We start from the raw sequence: 23342 nt of genomic DNA, 5'->3' as shown, positions 1-23342 counted from the left end.
TCCAGTATTCTTGCCTGGAAAATCCCATGGACGGAGGAGCCTGGCGGGCTACAGTCCATGGGGTTGCATGACTGAGTCAGACATGCAGAAAAAGTCAGACACGACTGAGTGACTTCACTTTCATGCCTGGTATCCATAGGGGATGGGGCAGGTAAATTAAAGTTTCTACCATTTGGACCAACTCCTAGTGAAATAACTAGGTATTTTTCAGAAAAAGTCTAGAGACTTGAGATTTTTCTGAAGCTTCCTTTATCATTTAAAGCACAGGGTTTACAGTGTATCACCCACCAAACACCTACAAGTCTCATGTTTGAATAAAAATAATAACATGAATATTTTGCTTATTCAGTTATTACAATCAACCTCCCAGACACCAAGAGCAATAAAGTCCTTTTCAGATTTAGCAATGAGTTTGTAAAGGATTATAAAAATATTAGAACTTTCCCATATTTGATGTTTTCCCCAAATTTTATTTCTGGAAGTACTTTTTCTTAGGGGTCCCCAAGCAGAAGGAAGAAAGAATTAAATAGATTTTTGAAATTGTTGTCATGATTTATCTCGTTTGTTTGAACCAAGTAGTGAAATAATACATTAAGCTTTCCTGAGTTTGTTGTGAGTTTTCAGAACCACTTCTTGGTTTGTGGGGGAAAAAAAAGACTTGAACAAAGAAGCAACAAAGTCAATTAATATATTTTATTAAAAGTTTTATTTTTGAAGCCCATCAATGAGCAAATTCCAAAACAGTAGCAATACAGACAATTTCACAACATTTTGACATCTACTTAGCAGTCCATTTTTGCAAATGTTTCCTATAAACAAATACACTGGATTAAAACAACTGTGCCCTTAACCCCAAGTTCAATGCCTGAGTATTTATTTTGAGCACATAATAAAGCAGAGGCAATTACTTTTCCTGAACATTTTATTTCCATTCAGAGCTTAGCAATTACTTTAGCTTCACATTATTCTGTCATAAATGATAACCAAATGCCCTATCTGAGTGGCTAAAATCATAAAACTATTATAAGCCAAGTCAATGTTATATATATATAAAGTTAATATAAAATGACAACTATACTGGTACACACTTGTTTTGGATCCTACTAGAAATATGCCAAAATAACAAGTTTTAGTAAAGACTGAGGTCCTTGGGTAGAGGGGGGGAAGAAGAGTCATATCATCAAAAATTATTAGGAAAACTGCAGGTTAAAAAAAAAATCAGCCTACAATTTAAACAAAATAAAGGAGGAAAGAAGAGTACAACATTGGGGCGATGACAATCCAGGAAACACACTCCCCATCCGTCACAGACTTGCTCACCACCTCAAGAGCACAGCACCAGGCTCTTTAGGCACTGCTACTCTCCCAGTAAGTTTCTTTATGTGGAACAGAAACCTACATTTATGATCACAACAGAATTTTATAACTGCTCTTTCATCTCACAGCAAAAAACAGGAAAAAAGTGTTAGGGCCAGAGTGAACCTCAGAACATCTCAGTACCCCTGAAAATAGGGGCAAAAAGTGAATCATTAAGAAACAGTATCCAAAGAGCACTGTATTATCTGGTGTGATTTATAAAACAAGATTCAGTACTCTTTGATGGGAAGAGCCATAGTAGCTGAAATTTAGGAATGTTTTGATGCTGATTTTTTTTTTTTTTTTACTGATGTGGTACTCCAAGCTGTTAAGTTGGAACAAATTCCAAACTCACACTGACTTGCATCACCTCAGTTTAATAATCCAGTAAATGACAAAAAAGACAAACAATGAGAACAGCATCATATAGCACAGCAACTTCGTTTGGCTTCCTCTGGACAAAAGCTTCAGTTTTCCCATAGTTTTACCTAGAAATCCAGTTGTAGAATCAAACTGTGAATCCTGTGAGGAAAAAAGGAAAACATAATGGTTGGATTCTAACATTCTACATATGCATATTTGAGTAATTTAATATACAGTTATTAGAATACACTTTTAATGACATATTCTGGAGCCTGTGTATAACTTGGATAATCAACCTGATTACTCCATGCAAAATAATTTTCTCAATAAATAAGCTCTTTCATTATCCAATAAACATTTTTTCAGCTCCAGAGTAATTCAAAATCCCAAAGTATTTAGGTCTTATTCCAATTATGTGGATTAAAAAACATTAACAATAAAAGTAAGAGGTTCATCTACCATCACACAGGTTTCCCCCTCATTTTGTTGGAGGTATCACTCTCCAAGGTTAAATTCCCAGTACAGCAATTTATCCACTGAATATGGTTAGCAGTTAAATCTACCTTTACTTTTCAGACCCTTTTGTTTAGGAAGCTGACTTCGAAGGTCAGCAGAATCTATTAAAAGTTAAGAGCCTATCATGCAGCGGTAGTAAACTGTGGCAAAGACTTCAAATATGGATGGGGAAAAGCTGCCACATTAAAACACAGCTAGAAAAGTCCTGAAGGGAGAGAACTGCGCATGATTTGGAAAGACCGCACTTTTTTAGAAATCTCAATAACCTGGGATGTAAGGTCCTGACATAACGATAGCCTCTGTACAGTTCAGTTCTAGGCAGCTTAAGCACTTTACATGAATAGTTCTTCCCTAGGGCTATGCAACAGAATCACCTGGGATGTAAAATATTATCAAAATACATATACCGAGCGACGCCCCCTCCCTAAAACTCTCAATCAGTATATTTCAAGTGAGAACCAGGCATGGATATTTTCAAAGTTCCTCAAGTGATTCTCATGTACAACCTTCACTAGAAAATTTTCAGTGCAATATTCATTTTTAAATAGTACAATTTTAAAAGCATTTGAAGAAACTAGGGACGGTCCAGAGGAGTTTGACGTCCAAAATGAACAGTAAGGAATAAAAAGAGCCTCTAGCAAGGAAAGGCATACCTTACTGAGCTTGCTTAGAGAGAAAAGGCTTGGGGATGTTACTATATTCAGTCCTATTGACTCGTTCACAGTGATCCTTAGGAGATCAAGCAGAAGACAGGTTTACATTAAGTGAAAGACATTTGGTTGACTGGATATAAAGCATTTACTTGGCAGTCTATATCCGCTGAGATCTTAAAGACGGCTTGAAATAGTCATTGTCCCGAGTCTCTAACAGTGTTCTAAATACAAGATAGAATATACACTCACTCCTGCCTCCTCCTCCTACTCATGTGGGTTAGGCGAGATGAAAAATGTAAAAATAGGGCAGAAACAACTCTTAGAGTTATTCCAAGCCAAATTTGAGAATATCCAGTCAAGTTTCTTAAAGTTAAAATCATAACCACTTACCATTTCAGCTAATAATTTATTTTGATGTTTAACTTCATGCCCTATTTCAATGGAAAGCTACAAAGAAGAAAGCATAAACATTATTACTTACCTAAATGTTTTTAAGTGTTATAAACTAAAAACAACAATGCCATTCTAAGCATAAATGTTTTCTCAAATAAAACTGTCTTAAAAATATAAAGTATACTTTATTCTTTGGTTATTTTTCCCACTGAAATTAATAAAAACTAACTTAGAAATTAAATGTCCACTTTTAAATGATGGGTGTATCTAAGAAGTCATAACAAAGAAAATTAGAAAATATCTGTAGCAGAATAAAAGTGAAGAGAATTTATCAGAATTTGTTGCATGCAGTGAAGCTGATCAATGCAATTAAATTCAACATGGAATCTTGAATAAGGGATGAAAACAAATAATGAACACTAGCATAAAATTTTGTGAAATTTGGATAAAAGCTGTAGTTAATAACACTGTATCATACGTTAATTTCCTTTTTTTTAACATAGTATATATGGGGTTTTTAAAGTATCTTTGATATTAAGTTCTCAGTTTGATATTAACTTCACATTTAAATGCTTTGCTCTCTGCAATCACCCTGTTTTTTCGATCTTTTAACTTTGTTGAGGCTTTCAATGGCCAAGTCAAAGATCTCTCTTGGGAAATGTCCCATTGCACTTGAAAATATGTGGGTTATTTTCAAATATCTTTTGATACTGATCTCTAACATAATTCCACAGTGGTAAGAGAACAGACACTGTATGATTTCAATACCTTTAGGCCATCAAGTTTCTGCACTTGGTCTTATCCTCTGGATATGCTTCAGGGTCTCCTAGTTTATAGTCTATGGGAACTTGATAGAATTCATATCATTATGTGTGAAAACTGTATAAATCTTAATTATATTGAATTGGCTCACAGTGTTTTCAAGTCTACTATATCGTTCTACTTTTCTGTCTATTCATTCTATTCATTTTTGAGAGTTTGATAGTGAAAATTCAACTAAAAGTCTTAATCTACATAATCAATTGTAATATATAGTGGAAATATTATTCATTCTGTATTTTCCAAGTCTCCTATAAAGTTACCTTAGTTTCATAATTAAAAAGAAAACCAATTTAGAATCTCTATTCCTTCTCAACTATAGACATTGTCTCTCTGTTCTTCATTTTGATTTAAACTTAATATTCAATTCCATCTTTTAATTTAGGTACATGTTTCTTTCCTGTCCTCTTATCCTTGAATTCTTTTTTCTCTCTTTATATCATTCACACAATAGCATTTGTTTGTATATTTCTTCATTTACATTTTAAAAATGTTATCTAAGTTCCCATATTAAGTTCAGATATAATAAGTAATATTTTCCTAATGAATGTGACATTACTTTGACTATAAGCCTAAATTAATTATTTCTTTAGATTGTAAAGGTATTGTTTCTTCAAAATTTGATAACAAATTGGAAAAAATTTACAAGTTAGTGTTACCCACATCATGAAGCTATGCAAAGAAGAGGCTGAGTCTGAATGAAGATTCAAATCAAAACCTATCTAATACTTCATATGATAAATTCATCAAAGACTTCACTTCTAAAATAGCTGAATAAATACACTACTACTAAATCTTGGAAACTACTAAAAATCATGGTAAACCACTGCAAATATTGTCCTCAACTTATTTTGTAAGTATCTGGGGTAATATCAACACAAAATCATTCTAGGATTCTATAGATCAGAATATAAGCTTTTCCACAAAATTTAACAATTCAGAAATAATAAAGCAACTATGAAACTAGCCAGCCCAAATCGCCGAACTACTTTTACAACTGTCATTCATGCCAGGGAAAGAAATATGCATGAGAAAAAGGCTTTCTTCTAACAAGGAGCTTAAAATATCAATATTGGAATTAAAAAAAATCATTTAATTCTTAATTTCCTCCAAAATGTTGTATTTTCTAAGTTATTAACATTATACAATATTGCTTAGTTCATAGATCAACTCCTTTTGATTTAATTAGACCTTGAAAACAATACTCATTTCAGGAGATAACAGTCTCTAGGCTGAAATACAATTCAATTTTCCAAAGACTAATGAACTATCAATTAAGTTTTGGCAACATAAGCTTCCAATGAATGCTCTATAAGTGTACCACACATGTTTATTTTAAGGCATAATCAAAACTGTCTTTTTGTAATTCCTTTATTTAATACATATTAACTCAATACACTATAAGGAAATACGTTAAGTGCTATGCAGAATGTAAAACTACAGTAGAAAACACTGTATTCTGATAATTTTTTTTTACATACAAATAATTCCAATGCAGATCGTTATGCAATAAGTGCTACAGAAATGGTACAAATGATCTTACGTTCACAAGGAAAAGGTTAGGTTTATGTGGTGATCAGGTGAAGCCTGGAGGAGAGAAGGTGAAAAGAAGAGATGGAGCCTTTCAGATGGGTAAGACTTCAGCCAGGGTCAGGAGGGAGAGGGTGCCCTAGGCAAGGGGACTGCATGACCCAAGATGCAGGAGTGGGAGGGCGACAGCGCGCACAGGGCACGAGGGATGCACAAATCCGTCTGGCGGCAGCACGCACACATTCTGAAGCACAGGAGGTGAGGTCTAAAACGCTGGGGCAATCTCTGCAGAACCTGTCTCATCAAGCTACAGAGTGGGAACTTCATTTCTTACATCATGGGAGGCCACTAAGACTTCTGGGAGTGTAGAATGCAATTTAAAAAATACTCTAAAAACCAAGGAGATGACTGTGATGACTACTGGGTGTAGCTCAGACCAAAACATACGAAAAATGGGAAACAGGTTAAAAGGCTTTCCCAATAGTCCACTGATGAAAACCCGGGCAAAGTATTAGAAACAGGAAGGTCAAAATAGGAACAGTAGAGAGAAAGAACATAGGACTTGGTGACTGACACGAGGTTCAAAGGCAAAAACACAAAAGACTGAGATTTGTAGCTTTTTGAGACTAGAAGAAGAAAAGTCAGAAGATGGGCTGCTTGGGGGTGGAAGGTAGAATGCTCTGAGATATTACTACATTGTAATTGTACTGTAGTATTGCAAAATACTACAAGCAGTATTTTAGATTTAACCACCAAAAAAAGCTGAAGTTAAAAAAAAAATATATATATATATAACTTCAGCTTTTTTTGGTGGTTAAATATATATATATATATTTATATATATAAATATATACACACCATAAGTTTTGACATTTTCTAATCTGTACTCAGATTGTGTTTAAATTTTGAGTCACGTTGCTAAAACTTAACTGATATTTCATTAGTTTTTGGAAAGTAGAATTGTATTCAGTCTGGAGACTGTTACATTCTGAAATTAATATTATTTTCAAGGTCTTAATAAATAAATAGGAATTGATTATTGAACTAACAATATCATATAATGTTAATAATTTGGAAAATACAACATTTAGAGGAAATTAAGAATTACTTGAGTTTTAATACCAATATTGATAATTTAGGCTCCTTATTAAAAGAAAGCTTTTTTTCTCATGGAAATTTCTTTCCCTGGAATAAATGACAGTTGTATTAAAGAAAGTACAGTACTTGCATGCAATCACAAAAATGTAAGAATGATCTGTTTGTTTCGAAGGCAAACCATTCAATATCACAGTAATCCATGTCTATGCCCCGACCAGTAACACTGAAGAAGCTGAAGTAGCTGAAGCAGAATGGTTCTATGAAGACCTACAAGGCCTTTTAGAACTAACACTCAAAAAAGATGTCCTTTTCATTATAGGGGATGGAATGCAAAAGTACGAAGTCAAAAAACACCTGGAGTAACAGGCAAATTTGGCCTTGGAGTACAGAATGAAGCAGGGCAAAGGCTAATGTAGTTCTGCCAAGAGAACGCACTGGTCATAGCAAACACCCTCTTCCAACAACACAAGAGAAGACTCTACACATGGACATCATCAGATGGTCAACACCAACATCAGATTGATTATATTCTTTGCAGCCGAAGATAGAGATGCTGTATACAGTCAGCAAAAACAAGACCAGGAGCTGACTGTGGCTCGGATCATGAACTCCTTATTGCCAAATTCAGACATTGAAGAAAGTAGGGAAAACCACTAGACCATTCAGGTAAGACCTAAATCATATCCCTTATGATTATACAGTGGAAGTGAGAAATAGATTTAAGGGACTAGATCTGATAGACAGAGTGCCTGAAGAACTATAGATGAAGGTTCGTGACATTGTACAGGAGATGGGAATGAAGACCATCCTCAAGAAAAAGAAATGCAAAAAAGCAAAATGGCTGTCTGAGGAGGCCTTACAAATAGCTGTGAAAACAAGGGAAGTGAAAAGCAAAGGAGAAAAGGAAAGATATAGGCATCTGAATGCAGAGTTCCAAAGAATAGCAAGGAGAGAAAAGAAAGCCTTCCTCAGCGATCAGTGCAAAGAAATAGAGGAAAACATTAGACTGGGAAAGAATAGAGATCTCTTCAAGAAAATTAGAGATAGCAAGGGAACTTTTCATGTAAAGATGGGCTCAATAAAGGACAGAAATGGTATGGACCTAACAGAAGCAAAAGATATTAAGAAGAGGGAGCAAGAATACACAGAAGAACTGTTCAGAAAAGATCTTCATGACCCAGATAATCACGATGGTGTGATCACTCACCTAGAGCCAGACATCCTGGGATGTGAAGTCAAGTGGGCCTTAGGAAGAATCACTACGAACAAAGCTAGTGAGGTGATGGAACTCAAGTTAAGCTATTTCAAATCCTAAAAGATGATGCTGTGAAAGTGCTGCACTCAATATGCCAGCAAATTTGGACAACTCAGCAGTGGCCACAGGACTGGAAAAGGTCAGTTTTCATTCCAATCCCCCAAAAAAGGTAATGCCAAAGAATGTTCAAACTACTGCATAACTGTACTCATCTCACACGCTAGCAAAGTAATGCTCAAAATTCTCCAAGCCAGGCTTCAGCAATACATGAACCATGAACTTCCATATGTTCAAGTAGGATTTAGAAAAGGCAGAGGAACCAGGGATCAAATTGCCAACATCTGTTGGATAATCGAAAAAGCAAGAGAGTTCCAGAAAAACATCTATTTCTGCTTTATTAACTATGCCAAAGCCTTTGACTGTGTGGATCACAATAAACTGTGGAAATTTTTGAAAGAAATGGGAATACCAGTCCACCTAACCTGCCTCCTGTGAAATCTGTATCCAGATCAAGAAGCAACAGTTAGAACTGGACATGGAACATGGGTCCAAATAGGAAAAGGAGTATGTCAAGGCTGTATATTGTCACCCTGCTTATTTAACTTTTATGCAGAGTACATCATGAGAAATGCTGGGTTGGAAGAAGCACAAGCTGGAATAAAGATTTCTGGGAGAAATATCAGTAACCTCAGATATGCAGATGACACCACCCTTATGGCAGAAAGTGAAGAGGAACTAGAGAGCCTCTTGATGAAAGTGAAAGAGGAGAGTGAAAAAGTTGGCTTAAAGTTCAACATTCAGAAAACTAAGATCATGGTATCCAGTCCCATCACTTCATGGCAAATAGATGGGGACACAGTGGAAACAGTGGCTGACTTTAATTTTTGGGCTCCAAAATCACTGCAGATGGTGACTGCAGCCATGAAATTAAAAAACACTTACTCCCTGGAAGGAAAGTTATGACCAACCTAGACAGCGTATTATAAAGCAGAGACATTACTTTGTCAACAAAGGTCCGTCTAGTCAAGGCTATGGTTTTTCCAGTGGTCATGTATGGATATGAGAGTTGGACTGTAAAGAAAGCTGAGCGCCAAAGAATTGATGTTTTTGAATTGTGGTGTTGGAGAAGACTCTTTAGAGTCCCTTGGACTGCAAAGAGATCCAACCAGTCCATCCTAAAGGAGACCAGTCCTGGGTGTTCATTGGAAGGACTGATGTTGAAGCTGAAAATCCAATACTTTCGCAACCTGATGCAAAGAGCCGACTCATTTGCAAAGACCCTGATGCTGGGAAAGATGAAGGGCAGGAGGAGAAGGGGACGACAGAGGATGAGATGGTTGGATGGCATCACCAACTCAATGGACATGAGTTCGGGTAAACTCCACGAGTTGGTGATGGACAGGGAGGCCTGGCGTGCTGCAGTCCATGGAGTCACAAAGAGTCGGACACAACTAAGTGACTGAACTGAATTTAGGTGATTTGGGCTATCTAGGTGCTTTATTATCCCTGAATTGTTAAATCTAGGGGGAAAGCGCATATCACTGAACTATACCGTTTTGTGGGACTAAATCCCCTATGCCAGTAAAAATAAACATTTTTAAACTGTTTTAATTTGTACTGGAGTACAGCCAATTAACAATATTGTGACAGTGCAGGTGAACTGCCAAGGGACTCAATGGATACACATGTATCCGTTCTCCTGCATACAACCCTCTCATCCAGGCTGCCACACACATTGAGCAGAGTTCCCTGTACTATACACTAAGTCCTTGTTGGTTATCCATTTTAAATATAGCAGCGTGTACATGTCATGTACAAACTGAAAAGTACCTGTTATATACTTACAGATTTTATTGCAGTTACTTTGTTTCTCAGACTTTCCGTGAGTCTCTCGTTCTCCTCTTCACAGGCACTATACCCACTATTAGGATAGCCATAGTTCCCATAGTTGCCAGGGGGTACTCCTTCACCTGCAAGGATCAGTTCCGAGCAGAGTTGTAGCAAAAACAAGTCCCTTCTGAAACCCTGACTAGAAAGAACCGAAAAAGACCCCTGGAGGCCGCTGGCAGACAGACCAGGTATGTCTGTAATACTCACACTTCAAATGAACTTTAAAAATTAATAACCAGTGCCAGTGCACCAGCCCCAAGCATCCAGGATCGTGCATCGAACCTGGACTGGCAACTCGTTTCATACATGATATTATACATGTTTCAATGTCATTCTCCCAGAGGGATGGTATGGAGAGGGAGGAGGGAGGAGGGTTCCGGATGGGGAACACATGTATACCTGTGGCGGATTCATTTCGATATTTGGCAAAACTAATACAATATTATAAAGTTTAAAAATAAAATAAAATAAAAAAAAATAAATAAAAATTAATAACCAAACAGAGTTCAGAACAACTCTAATAACCTCTCTTAAGCAAAGGATACTGAATTCAGCTCAATACGCATTGGTTGACTGCTTACTGATTGCCCACAAAACTGTGAAATACACACTGATATATAAGGGTATTCTGGACATATTTCCTGCTCTCTAGAACTACACCATTAAACACACACCCCTAAAATTAGTAACATCAACTACCTATGGAAGAATCTTGGCTGTGCAGGGAAAGGCAGAGTCAGGATAATACAACAGGACGGAGTTAATGGTAGAGGGAAGGTCCTTTATGGGCAGCTCTTTTAAACAGAAGCGAGCGAAAATAACTTATGGAGAATATTAACTCAGATTTAAGAGGAAGACTCATTCATTCTTCAACAAATACTTGATAAACTATCACGCATCAGATCCCTTGTTCTTTCTAGGTGCTATCAATACTTTTCAGAGCTCTTCTTCTAGGGAAGAACATTGGGATACAGGACAACAGTCCCAGGCACTGCCCAATATAACTTGATATTCATCAGGTACTCCAACAGGTGGAGTGAGCCTTGAACAGTGAATACATGTACTAACACGTTGGAGGACTGAGAAAGGAAAGCATAGTTGAGGGTATTATTTAACTGCATTTAAAAGAGAAAAAAAAAACTGTTGACAATTTTCTCAGTGAAATAAGAGAAAAGCCTGTCTTTGAAAAATGGTGATCTTTTGGGGGAAAAAAACTGTAGAGAATAATGGAGGAAAATAACTGGGGTTGTACAGGATTACTACAGGGGTAAAGCAATTGTGGCTGAGGCAATTATACTGTAGTGTGATTTTTCACCTGGATGTGTGATTTTTCTGCAGAAAAACTGATCAGCCTATATCAGCCCATGAGAACCTGGAGGGTTAGACTGAAACAAGAGTTGGAGTGCAGTGCTGGGGCTGCTGAAGAACAGAGCCCCAAGACGTTGAGATTCCTTGTCAAAAGAGTAGGTGATATATATGGATTCTGGGGACTAGACTGGACAAGGATTGTACTGGCAATGGAAGCCCGGCTCTATGGAGGAAAGGGATAATACAGAGACTAGAGGCCTCCATCTACTCAGAGTGAATGAAGTGGCTCTGACAGTAAGATGGAAGTGCAGAAAGTAGCAGGCATCACTGGTGACTGATGGAAGTGTCGGAAAGTGAACAGAAAGCTCTTTCCAGGCATAGTAAAACTCACTTTCTCTAAAAAGCAAAATCCTCTTTTGAATTCTTACAGTTCTGACTATACATAACACTAATATCATGCTCTGGACTGCACTCCAAGGGCAGAAACTAAATTTGTTCTGCCCATGCCTATAGATCCCCCCCAAACATATATACACAGCAAGGCATAGCCAGTAAATACTTATAAATGAACCAACTAATGAACAGAATCTGAAATCAGTTATTCAGCTTTGAATGTGTCTGCCTTTGTCAACAGTAGGGTCATAAGCTTCTTTGAGGACAAAAGCGGCATCTCAGCCTGTTTCTGTATCCCTGTATCTAACAAGTACTTCGAGCAGGAGACACACAATCTCTACCACCACAAAAACCACAACAAAATGTTAAACAAGTATATTACTGAGGAGAAAGAGTTGCCTTCCTCAAATTTCCAACTGCTGATCCATCATCTACAAAGTTCTCTAAGTGTGCCATTGTACAACGGAAGGACAAGTGACTACACATAATATTTCCCTCTACTCAACAATTAAAAGAATCATTTAAAAAATGCATTCTCATCCTATTCACCAATGATATGCTATACAAAGTCTACTTTAATAAAGACCAAAATCCTTAAAGGAAATAAAAATCTCTTCATATTTTATACGATTAATATGCTACATAAATAATGTTCACCAGTAAGTCATTACTGACTGGTTGAATTAACCACCTGACAACTTCCCCAAGGAATTCAGTTCTAAATTAGTGGCTATTTGTTTCCATTTCCTTCATTATTATTTTTGCATATCTTATTTTTATTTTTAGAGTTCTTCTGCACTGTTCCATTTATTAAAAGTGAAATTCCCATTTTATTTATTGTCCAGAAAGCTTTCAAAGCACCTTCTCCTATTAAAGAGTTAATCTTCCCCCACACTATCATCCATTCCCAGTATTTAAAAAAAAAAAAATCAAAAGTTAGGAGTTGTTATTCCAAGTTTAGCCACTTGTTTTGTGACTTACTGGCATGAAAATTTGTAGGAAAGCTAATGGGGGTCAAAGATAATCCTCACACTGTGTCCATAAGCAAATGCTACTTCTGCATAGTTTGTATCATAAATGAACCGAGTCACTTAGACAGTCATGTGAACTGTGGGCCTGCAGAGGGAAATGGCAACCCAGTCCAGTATCCTTGCCTGGAAAATTCCCTGGACAGAGGAGTCTGGCAGGCTATAGGTCTTGGGGTCACAAAGAGTTAGGCCCGACTGAGGCACCAAGCATGCAGATGAAGTGCGGGGGGCTTCTCTACATGAATATTTATCAGATTAATGACCCCAATACACATTGATACTTAAAAAAGAAAAAAAGCTCTTGTCACATCATGTCATATCACTCCAATGTAATTTACAACAACAGACACCTAAGGAATCATCTTTCCTCCTCTCAACTACAGGGGAGTTTAAAAACAAACTAAAACAAAAACACTCTATCCTAGAGATTCTAACTTAGTTGGTCTGGGCTGGGGTCCAGGTATTCAAGCCTTAAAAGCTCTCTAGGTGATTCTAGTGCACAGTCAGGGCTCAGAACCACCATCTCTCAAGTTCTTCTCTCTGCACTTTCACAGCATACTGCTGCACAAAACTTTCAAAAAGGCCCAAAGACCTACTGATGAGATCCAAATTCTTTGACCTGGTACTCAAAGGTCTCCACATGGTTGGTTTTGGTTCTATGTCTCCTACTTCAACCGAATTGGTTTAATCATAATCCCTTAAACACATTATTCATAATTCTAGATTCTAGTCCTACAATTGTTTTGGTGCAAGGAGAGGGTCACCCTTCCAACTGGAAACAAACTCTCCTACACTTTGCTATTTAAGCTGCAGTTGAGGCTTCTATGTCCACACAAATTACCAAGCACTCTCTGTGAAATCCCTGGGATATTCACGGCCTGTAGAACTTATTTGGTATTTGGTTGTATAGCTACCACCTTGTACTATAACTTATCTTTGTACATATTTCTACTCCTCAACTAGATTAGAAGCTTGGGGAACATGAACAGAGCTACACAGGACTGCGTGTGAGTGCTCAGTCCTGACTGACTCTTTGTGACCCCATGGACTGTAGCCCGCCAGGCTCCTCTGTCCATGGGATTTTCCAGGCAAGAATACTGGAGTGGGTTCTTTCTTCAGGGGATCTTCCTGACCCAGGGATCGAACCTGCATCTCGTGTGCACCTCCAGCACTGGCAGGTGGATTCTCTACCACTAAGCCACAGGGAAGCCACAGAGGACTGTATACCTACAGCTTACGCAAATACACAATAAATGTTTGCTGTCATTAATGATAAAAAGGAAACTCATTTAGGCATATAAAACTACACTTACCCATGGTGGATTCATGTTGATGTATGGCAAAACCAATATTGTGAAGTAAAAAAATAAATAAATAATAAAAATGCAGTACACACACACAAAAAAAAACTATACTTGTTCAAAATGAGTTATTTTTTTTTCTATACAATTTACCCAGCCAATTTTCCTTTTATGACCCAAGTATTCACAAAAACTACATTTTTCAAGAGCTTTTTCTCATACTATAATTTACTAATCAATGTACATGCCTAGAGTTACTGGCAACTTTCACTAACTTTAAATACCTGACACTTTTGAATAACTTTTTTTCCATCGAATTATAAGAATTGAAAAAGGTAACAAACATTATCCTTTTTCAAGTATTTCATATATTTTCTCAGGTCTACTGTATACTAATATGGCAGGTTTCTTCTTCTCTTTTTTCCCAGTCATCTCTTAATAGTTCCAGAACCAGAAAATGCTGTTTTAATGGATTTGTGCTGTAACAGCCCACTGTAAATTCTTGTGCCTAATTTGTTCTGCTGCTTGGTGAACTACTTTCTAGGCCAAAAGTCAAGAACAAATGCTAAGTCACCAGGTATTACTACATTCTACCGTCTTACCAGTGGAACAAGGGTGAGATAAGAAATGTTCTGGGTAAAATGGCCTTTGACTCCGAAGATGCACATCACGGCCTTTAACAAAAATGACACTTGGGTTTACCTGTGAAACTCACTGTTACCAGGCTAATACGGTTATTATCAGTGTGCTTTGCATGCAACAGTCTTCAAACTTCACTTCTGAAGAAACTAACATTAGGTCCAGTAGAGAGAAGCGAAGACAGACTTCAGCAACTATGGAAACTCAGCAATTTCCATAACCGCGCTCAGTCAGTAACACTACAAAAAAACTCCTCACTGCATTGGTACCTGTACATACCTCACCCCGAGTTCTCCACTATTCCATCTAAACCTACCATCCATAACTTGAGACAGAACCAAACTTAAGGAACCCCCTAGGATCTGGAACAAACGGTGGTGTTTCCACTTGACACCACTTCCAAAGACTCCTCCATACACCCTGCTCTCTGCCTCAGGTTCCAGAGACAAGAGGCCAGTCCGATTTCCCCCCCCGCGCCCCTGCGCCCAGCACCGCCAGTTCTAGGGTCCCGGAACTTCGAATCTCAGCCTCTTCTTACCCAGGCCTGCACGCCTCATCCTGCCAGAGGAGCGGGGGAAAAGGCGAGCAGAGGGGTGGGTAGGAAGAGGCCAAGGACCACCTCAGGACCAGTGCCCGGCGAAACAGCAACTTCTTCCTCCAATGCGCCACGACATCAGTAGAGTCTAAACACCGCGCTGGCTGATGGCGTCACCCAAGGCGCTTACTGGCGCCCTGCGCAGCGGCTTGAACGGCATTCTGGGAAATATAGTTCGCCGCCGAGGCCGACCGTGAGGCCGGGACTTGGAGTGAACCCGGGTGAAGAAGTGGGCGGGGCTCCCGGCAAAGGGGCGCGTCTGCTTCAGCTGCCACTCAGGACCTGGGACTCAGACTCCGGACCTGGGACGCTGGATCTCCGCTCCTGGACTGGCTCTTTCTCTCAGCTGCCGGACCCCGAATTTAAATCAGTACATCTGTCCTTCCCAGACCATGAGAGGATGGTTAACTTCTCTTTCCTGATTCCGCCTCTCACTGCCTGTCACCACGAGTTAGTTCAGGTAAAGTCGAAGAAAACTTTATCCAAGTTTCTGGTCTCACACATAAGTAATCTAAGAGCCATTGAAGGGACGGAAGAGGGGTAACCAGTTGGTGCCCGGGTCACCCAGTGGTGTAGAGTAAAACCAAGCCCCTAGTACTAGGATCCTGCTCTATTGAACTAGTCGATCAAATTAGTAACTGGGTCTCCTCAGAGGCAGTGGAGGTTTCATTTGCTTTACTGAGTTGGTTGCATTTCTAGAAAGAATCACAGCCATTAGTTAAGGGACTGAAAGACCCTTAAACATCCCCCTACTTAGATCTTTTAAACTTAGACAAAGGATACCAAAATCTGTCTAGTCAAGGCTATGGTTTTTCCAGTGGTCATATATGGATGTGAGAGTTGGACTGTGAAGAAGGCTGAGCGCCAAAGAAGTGATGCTTTTGAACTGTAGTGTTGGAGAAGACTCTTGAGAGTCCCTTGGACTGCAAGGAGATCCAACCAGTCCATTCTGAAGGAGATCAGCCCTGGGATTTCTTTGGAAGGAATGATGCTAAAGCTGAAACTCCAGTACTTTGGCCACCTCGTGCGAAGAGTTGACTCATTGGAAAAGACTCTGATGCTGGGAGGGATTGGGGGCAGGAGGAGAAGGGGACGCCAGAGGATGAGATGGCTGGATGGCATCACCAACTCGATGGACATGAGTCTGAGTGAACTCCGGGAGTTGGTGATGGACAGGGAGGCCTGGTGTGCTACGATTCATGGGGTCGCAAAGAGTCGGACACGACTGAGCGACTGAACTGAACTGAAGGTGCCAATTTAAAGAGTTTATAAGCTTGTTGGTGGAGGTGGAGTAGTACTGGAATGGTGATTATTCCTAGAATGTCATTGTACCTCACAGGATTATGGTGAGGATTGAATGAGAAATTAAAAAAAAAAAAGAATCTGATACACAGTAGATGAAGAAAGGCATTGGATCCTTGCAGTTTTGTCATTGCTGCTGTATGACAGTGAGATAATCTCTGTATGAGAGAGTTCTGAGAAGGAAATCTCTGATCACTTCAGTCAGTTCAGTTCAGTTCAGTCACTCAGTCATGCCCGACTCTTTGTGACCTCATGAACCGCAGGACGCCAGGCCTCCCTGTCCATCACCAGCTCCCGGAGTCTACCCAAACCCATGTCCATTGAATCAATGATGCCATCCAACCATCTCATCCTCTGTCGTCCCCTTCTCCTCTTGCCCTTAATCTTTCCCAGCATCAGGGTCTTTGCAAATGAGTCAGCTCTTCCCATCAGGTGGCCAAAGTATTGGAGTTTCAGCTTCAACATCAGTCCTTCCAATGCACACCCAGGACTGATCTTTAGAATAGACTGGTTGGATCTCCTTGCAGTCCAAGGGACTCTCAAGAGTCTTCTCCAACACCACGGTTCAAAAGCATCAATTCTTCAGCGCTCAGCTTTCTTCACAGTCCAACTCTCACATCCATACATGACTACTGGGAAAATCATAGCCTTGACTAGACGGACCTTTGTTGACAAAGTAATGTCTCTGCTTTTTAATATGCTGTCCAGGTTAGTCATAACTTTCCTTCCAAGGAGTAAGCGTCTTTTAATTTCATGGCTGCAATCATCATCTGCAGTGATTTTGGAGCCCCAAAATTAAAGTCAGCCACTGTTTCCACGGTGTCCCCATCTATTTGCCATGAAGTGATGGGACCGGATGTCATGATCTTAGTTTTCTAAATGTTGACCTTTAAGCCAACTTTTTCACTCTCCTCTTTCACTTTCATCAAGAGGCTCTTTAGATCTTCTTCACTTTCTGCCATAAAGGTGGTGTCATCTGCATATCTGAGGTGTTTGATATTTCTCCTGGCAATCTTGATTCCAGCTTGTGCTTCTTCCAGCCCAGCATTTCTCATGATGTACTCTGCATATAAGTTAAATAAGCAGGGTGACAATATACAGCCTTGAGGTACTCCTTTTCCTATTTGGAACCAGTCTGTTGTTCATGTGTTCCCTTATAGTTTCTCAGTGGGAACATTGACTATAGTAGTGGCAGAGTGAGTCTCTGCCCTAAGGTTGTTTTTTTAAAACACACACAAAACCATTTTTTGAAACTTTATTTTATATTGAAATACAGCTAATTAACAATGTTGTGATAATTGAGGTGCACAGCAAAGTGACTCAGCCATACATATACTTGTGTCTGTTCTCCCCCAAGCTCCCTCGCATTCAGCCTGCACATGTTGAGCAGAATTCCCAGTGATATACAGTAGGTCCTTGTTGGTTATCCATTTTAAATACATGAATTTAAACTGTGTACATGTCAAAAAAGCCAATTTTTAATAAAAGTTATTAACCTGGGAAATAAGCTTAATCCAATAATGTTTTGAGAGGAAAACAGTCTTCATAAAATTATACAACCATTCTCTAAAAACACAAGAATTAAATAAAGATTTTATCAGAAATAGTTATTCCAAATAAACACTGAATTTTCAATAAGAGAAATGATGGCATTTTATCTTACAGTCTGTGACAGTTCCTTCTTTTGTAAGAAGTACATGTGTTCTATAATCAAAACATGTCAGAAAAATCATCTTACTTAGAAAGCTTTCTCATGCTAATGTAATTTTTTTAAATCGAGAGTTAAGTTTACCAAAGCAGACTGTTTAAATTACAAAAGTACTTATCCTCTTAAAAACTGCTTCCCCTACATGGTACTGTGCTATGTTTAGTTGCTCAGTTGTGTCCAACTCTTCACAACCCCATGGACTATAGCCTGCCAGACTCCTCTCTCTATGGGATTCTCCAGGCAAGAATACTGGAGTGGGTTGCCATGCCCTCCTCCAGGGGATCTTCCCAACACAGGAATCCAACCCGAGTCTCCCTCATTGCAGGCAAATTTTTTACCATCTGAGCCACCAGGGAAACCCCAGAATACTGGAGTGGGTAACCTATCCATTCTCCAGGATAACTTTTTGACTCAGGAATTGAACCAGGGTTTTCCTGCATTGCAGGCAGATTCTTTACCAACTGAGCTACCAGGGAAGCCCCTGCCCCTACTTGATAGGGAGATATAATAATAAAATGTAAAAGGGAGAAAAAATAAAATAATGAAAGGTACTAAGAATATAATGTCAGACAGGCAAAGCTGGTTTTTAGTGAGCTGGTGACCTAAAAATCCAAATAGTTACTTTCTCCTTTCTGCAAAAGAATTCTGGTTCATGTGCTCTTTCAGGGTTGTCAAGGCCCACACTTATTCAGTCATGGACTTAACACACTGTACTCACTTTAAAGTGAGTTTTGCTGAATTTTCATGCATTATTGGTCCTGGCATTTTGTGCTCATGGGGCGCCATGTATGTTACATGTGAATGAGATGGCAAGCAATGATAAACATGTATATTGCACTGGCCCTTGTCTGCGGAGGTAAATCTTCCAAGATAATGGGGACATAATTGGTAAATGAAAAGGAAGAGAGTGAAGGAATATAGAGGACATACATATCCATACAGGGACTATTTTTGTGTGATGTTAGGAGGTGTTCTAATTTCATTCTTTTACATGTAGCTGTCCAGTTTTCCCATCACCACTTACTGAAGAAGCTGTCTTCTCCATTGTATACTCTTGTGTCTTTTGTCAAAGATAAGGTGCCCAAAGATGCATAGGTTTATATGTGGGCTTCCTACCTTGTTCCATCTGTATTTCTGTTTTTGTTCCAGTACCATACTATCTTGATAACTATAGCTTTGTGGTATAGTCTGAAATCAGGAAGGTTGATTCCTCCAGCTCCATTTTTCTTTCTTAAGGTTGCTTTGGCTATTCAGGGTCTTTTGTGTTTCCATTACAAACACTGATCAAGGTGACATAACTGAGAAGTGAAATTTTCAGGGAAACGAGAAAATAGAGTATGTGATGCCCCAAGCAAAAGGAACGAAGGAATGAAAGGGGTTGTAATTTCCACCATTTTCCCAAACCACCCGCCACGTTGGCTTTTGTCTTAAGAGGATAATGAACTGTAGGAGAGTGAATTTCATGTGACTTGGTGGGTATAGGCAGTAGAAAAATTTTTTATCATGGTGGGCATGATATCAGAGAACATGAAAGATAGAGTGTAATTGTAGAGATAAGACTTTTTCTCATGTTTCACTCTGAGATATTTCAATCGTCCAGCAATTCTGATGTATTACTAAGACCTCATTCTGGGAAATGACTCCTTCCTTAATGTCAGTGAATCAGTAGCTTTGATTTTTTTTTTTCCTGAATATCTGGACCCATAGCAGAGCTGAATTTCAAATGGTGCTTTGCATAGGCTGCCCTTATGATAGTCCAATTTTAGAGACATTCTTAACATTTATAAAACAGTGTTTTAGGTTAAAGATGATAGATTTAATTTCTATTGCTTAGAAAATATCAATGTCTGTTTCAAAAGACTCTGCATTATGTCTCAAAGTTAGAAACCAGAGTATCTAACTTACAAATTGCTTTACAAGGTAGTATTTTTTAATGGACACTAAAGTTAACAGTGAGTAAAGTTGGCATGATGTTATATTTTTGCAGGGCTTTTTGCTTTTTGCATTTGGGGACAGGTAGGAAAACAGAATTTCAAGGTGGACATTTTGGAATCCAGCTGCACAAAGTACAACCTAATTTCTTTGTGGAAAGACCAGATGCAGCTTATTTTGTCCCTCTGGGGCTATGTGGTGCCTCCTCTCTCTATCTCTCACCTAGTTTACTCTTCTCTTTGAACACTGGATTCCTTTATCTGTTATAGAACAAAAGCCTCTGCATCATGTCTCTTTGATGGTCCAGTTTGATCCCTGTACCACAGTATTCTCAGTCCCAGTTTTCTGGAAGAGAAAATCTGATTAGTCAACCATGGATAAGGGGTCTCTCCCTGGTTGGTCCAAGCAGTTGATGCTGAGTGTTAGGGATTCCAGTACTTTGGGCAGAGCAGATTCTCCAAGTGCAAGCGGGCGTAGGGGGAAAAGTTATTTCTTAATACATTAAAGCATGTGTGTGGTTTGAGCACTTGCATAAAAGGTGTTCATCTCTGTTCTGAGTAATAAACAGGTTTCATGGAATAGCTTAGGGCTAGGTGCTCACTCACATCACTGAGGCCTTTATCACTATCATAAACTGGCCATGAAAGTTATGGTTCGTTAGGGCGATGATTTGTGTTCTGAACTCAGACGTGTTTGGCCACATGCTTTCACTCCTGTTTATCTTATGTTGTTGAATTTTCTTTATTGCAATTAGAAGACCATCTTCTCTTGGAAGGCAAGGATAAAGACCTGATCTTATTTGAAGCAAATCTTTATGGGAGATGCTAAGAATTTGATTTTTTCTCTTGCCAAAGGCCTCCCTCCACTGCCTCCTTTAAAATTCTCTATAAATAGGGCCTCAAGGTCAAAAACATAATCTGAACAATAACTATTAGCAAGGAATTATGTGGAAATAACAATTCTTACAGAGAAAATTAGAAAAACTGATTTCGTAGAAAAAGGGAGAGAGAATTTGCCTTCATAGCCCCCAACACCTCAAACTTTATTAAAGTGTGAATATGGCACTTCTGGGCCTTTAGCCTGGATGTCTAGTTCTAGGCTACTGTGACTTTTTCTAGCTCAATTAGAAAGGTTTGAGAGATTTTAAAAAGTGTTTCTAAATGATAGTGTTACATAAATATTCATGATTTGCAGTCCTCTGATATCTGGACCATTTAGAACTTTCTTCCATTAAATAATGACTTTTTTTTTTTTTTTTGCTACAGGTGCCATCCATTAGCTAGTGACCAATGACATCCATTATGCATGGCCATGAATATTTATCTAGTGCCTTATGCCCGTACCAGAGAGGACAGGGAAAGAGGAGTTACAAAGAAGCTTTTCTTCCACACCAGTTGACCAGCTCAACTGAAGAAACTAAGTGGATCCATCTTCAGGTAAGCCTTCATAAAGGTAAAAGATGCATGCTCAGTTGTGTCCAAGCCTTTGAGACCCCATGGACTGAAACCCACAAGGCTCCAGTGTCCATGGGATTTCCCAGGGAAGAATACTGGAGTCGGTTGCTATTTCCTCCTATAGGGGCTCTTTCTGACCCAGGGATCGAACCCGGGTCTCTTGCATTTCCTGCACTGGCAGGCGGGTTCTTTACCCCCGCACCACCTGGGAATCACAGGTGAAGCTTCATCCATTGATATTCTGCTGGGTGAGGGTTAGCTTAACTGTTGAGAGAAAGCACGTGACAGACTCCAATGCTCGCGGAATAATGGAGTAGTTTGCCAGAATCTATTAATACATCTCTTTATCTGGAAGGCCTTAAGACAAGCTCAGTTCAAAATTTTGCTCAGTATCTGTGGGACTTAAGAGTTACTCACAGGCAGCCTTCTGAAGAATTGTCTGTTCCCGTTTTTACCAGCACTAGCTTTCCCTTCCTCTCCAAAACCAGCTGGTCTTATGCAGATGACACCACAGTCATCACTCAGTGAATGGATGGGAGAGAATTGGGACAGACAGTGAGTAGCCAGCCATGTGTCATTTATCTGCAGACATTACCGACATTCTACTCTATCACTCTAGACCTGGCCCCTTTCTTCACTTCCAGTAGCTTATTTCTACCATCATTTTGAGCATTTCTCTTTGGATATCCTACCATCAACTCAAACTCAATCAGTATCTGCCCCAAAGCAGCTTACCTTTCTGATTTTCTGCCCTTGTTAATGATATCATTAAGCCTCAGAACCTATGAGTCATTATGACTTTTCCCCATTTTGCCAACACTATCAACCCAATGGCCAAGTCCTCTTGAAATGTCTTTTTGATGTGCACCTTTCTCTCCATTTCAAAACTAACAACATTATTTAAAGTTTCAAAACCTCTTGCTAGGGCTTCTTCATTTCCTTGCTTTCACATCCACTCCCTTCAAACACATCAGACTAAAATGTCCAGACTCTAATTTTGTCTTACAACTGTTCCCCCTACCCCTTTTTTTTTTTTTTTTTTTGGTCTGAACTGGGTGGTTTGTGGATTCTTAGTTCCCAGACCAGGGATGGAACCTGGGTCCCCTGCAGTGAAAGCTCAGAGTCCTAACCACTGGGATGCCATGGAATTCCTGGCTTACCACTGTGTGATGGCAGTTGAAAGCTTCTGCAGGATTTATTAGGGGGAGAGGTGGAGAGTTATGTTTGAGTTTCCATGAAGTCATCTGAAGATGCCCAGAAAGTTGTGGCTGTGTATGGTCTTCAGTAGTCACAGTTTTGAGGAACAATGTAATAGACATCTGAATCTTTCTGGCATTGTAAATTATTAGTGTTTTGTCATTCACGTATCTCTACTTTAACTGTAATTAGTTTTGTGTATGGTATGAGATAGTAATCAAGTTCATTTTTTCCTATATGGATACCCGATTTTTCCATTATCATTATTATTACAAACACTGTTCTTTTTCTATCCCCCCCCCAGTTCCTTCTCATAAACCAAACACCCCTATACCTGTAGCCTTTTTATACAGCTATCTATTTATTCCCTTGATCTGTTCTTTTATCCTTGCTTCAGCAACGCACTCTCTCTTTTTTTAGAAATATGTATTTGTTTATTTGGCTGAGCTGGGTTTTAGCTGGGGCATGCAGGATCTTTAGTTATGGTATGAGGGACCTAATTCCCTGATCAGGATAGAACCCAGGCCTTCTGCACTGGGAGTGAGAACACACTCTCTTAAATAGCTTTATAATGAGACTTGCTGATGCTGCTGCTAAGTCGCTTCAGTCGTG

General features: G+C 39.1%; 1 protein-coding gene and 1 long non-coding RNA gene across 2 annotated transcripts; one reads left to right on the top strand and one right to left on the bottom strand.

Annotated features, from left to right (window-relative positions):
• Nucleotides 1–678: 678 nt before the first annotated feature.
• BET1 (Bet1 golgi vesicular membrane trafficking protein) lies at nt 679–15220 on the bottom strand. The gene is made up of 4 exons (XM_086397862.1): nt 15081–15220; nt 9829–9953; nt 3279–3335; nt 679–1878 (listed from the first exon to the last, which is right to left on the bottom strand). The coding sequence occupies exons 1-4, from the start codon at nt 15097–15099 to the stop codon at nt 1723–1725; spliced, it is 357 nt and encodes a 118-aa protein (XP_086253988.1). The 5' UTR covers nt 15100–15220; the 3' UTR covers nt 679–1722.
• A 75-nt stretch (nt 15221–15295) lies between these two features.
• On the top strand, nt 15296–22834 carry LOC147374660 (uncharacterized). The gene is made up of 2 exons (XR_015163010.1): nt 15296–15597; nt 21345–22834. It is a non-coding gene; the product is annotated as an uncharacterized LOC147374660 (long non-coding RNA).
• The last annotated feature ends 508 nt before the right edge of the window (nt 22835–23342 follow it).

Source organism: Bos grunniens, chromosome 4 (assembly GCF_055505025.1).
Source record: "Bos grunniens cultivar Pamir isolate PY7600 chromosome 4, Bosgru_T2T1.0, whole genome shotgun sequence".
Taxonomy (NCBI): Eukaryota; Metazoa; Chordata; class Mammalia; order Artiodactyla; family Bovidae; genus Bos; species Bos grunniens.
Note: the sequence above shows the minus strand (reverse complement) of the source record. Positions and strands in the feature narration are given on the sequence as shown.

Coding starts and splice junctions, on each gene's coding strand:
- BET1 (XM_086397862.1), bottom strand. Junction 3,336..9,828: donor AAGTAACTGCAATAAAATCT/GTAAGTATATAA, acceptor TCTTCTTTGTAG/CTTTCCATTGAAATAGGGCA. Junction 1,879..3,278: donor ATAAATTATTAGCTGAAATG/GTAAGTGGTTAT, acceptor TTTTCCTCACAG/GATTCACAGTTTGATTCTAC.